The 974-nt window shown below is 27.2% G+C and overlaps 1 protein-coding gene across 1 annotated transcript in view; it reads right to left on the bottom strand.

Annotated features, from left to right (window-relative positions):
• The window catches only part of LOC107607114 (probable protein S-acyltransferase 14), a 14,630-nt gene continuing 14,234 nt past the window's right edge, over nt 579-974 (bottom strand). The window contains exon 7 of the mRNA XM_016309098.2: nt 579-707. Within this exon, the coding sequence (XP_016164584.2) occupies nt 579-707 (129 nt within the window). The remainder of the gene's footprint in view (nt 708-974) is intronic.

The following is a 974-nucleotide window of genomic DNA, read 5'->3' as shown; positions in this document are numbered from 1 at the left end:
TTTTAATTATATCAAGTATTTAAAATATTTTTTGTTTTAATAAATAATAATATATACTATATCTAAATTTATTTCAAAAATATATGTTAAGAATAAAACTGGACACGCTGACACGTGATGGTATTTAGGTGTGTTCAAGCGTGTCTGTAAAAGAATTTTTTACTTTTTATTAAGACACGATTGGATACAACAGACACACGTGTCGAACGAGTGTCAGTGAGTATCGTATCTGAAATGTGTTCGACACACGAACACGGCAACTAAGCGAAGTGTCTGTGCTTCATAGATCATAATAAATAATTTAGCTTTTAGTTTCTATTAATAGGAGTTTGACTAATTTAATTGGAGAAATGATGATGGTCTCTCTTTATATATAATAATATTCTTTTTTATTTCATGATTTGAATTCAAAAATTTTAAGAAAAGATAACTACAGAACCCGTAGTACATCTTTTTCTCATAGCCTTGGGATATATTATTATACACAATGCAAACTATGCTACCCATATCAAAAACTTTAGTTAGGTAATAAGAAAAATATCTGAAAATGATAAATAACCTTTAACTTTGAAGTATTGTTATAATTTCTGTAGAGATTCTACGTCAAACTGAGTTGGATACTCAAGGCCTTGTAATTCTGGCATTCGCCTTAAATCCTCTTTTGAATATGCAGGAATAAACCAATACCATTTGTTGGTCCCAAATACCTGAGATCGTGTCAAAAGATACCTTTAAATTGAGTTTCTTACTAATAATAATGTACTAAACTACATTATTTAAGAAGAGAGTGACTATTTCTACACCTCATCTTTTATAATATAGAGTAGATATTTAAATTGGTTTTTAAAAAATTATAGATTCAATATTTTGATCTTCAACGCATTTTTATTCTTTAAAATTCCTCATATAATTTTTTCTGTTTAACAAATTGGTCAAATAAGTATCTACTAAATCTATTATAAAATAGTTAAGTC

Source organism: Arachis ipaensis, chromosome B01 (assembly GCF_000816755.2).
Source record: "Arachis ipaensis cultivar K30076 chromosome B01, Araip1.1, whole genome shotgun sequence".
In the NCBI taxonomy this organism is placed as follows: Eukaryota; Viridiplantae; Streptophyta; class Magnoliopsida; order Fabales; family Fabaceae; genus Arachis; species Arachis ipaensis.
The sequence above is the reverse complement of the archived record's forward strand: the minus strand, read 5'-3'. Positions and strand labels throughout refer to the sequence as shown.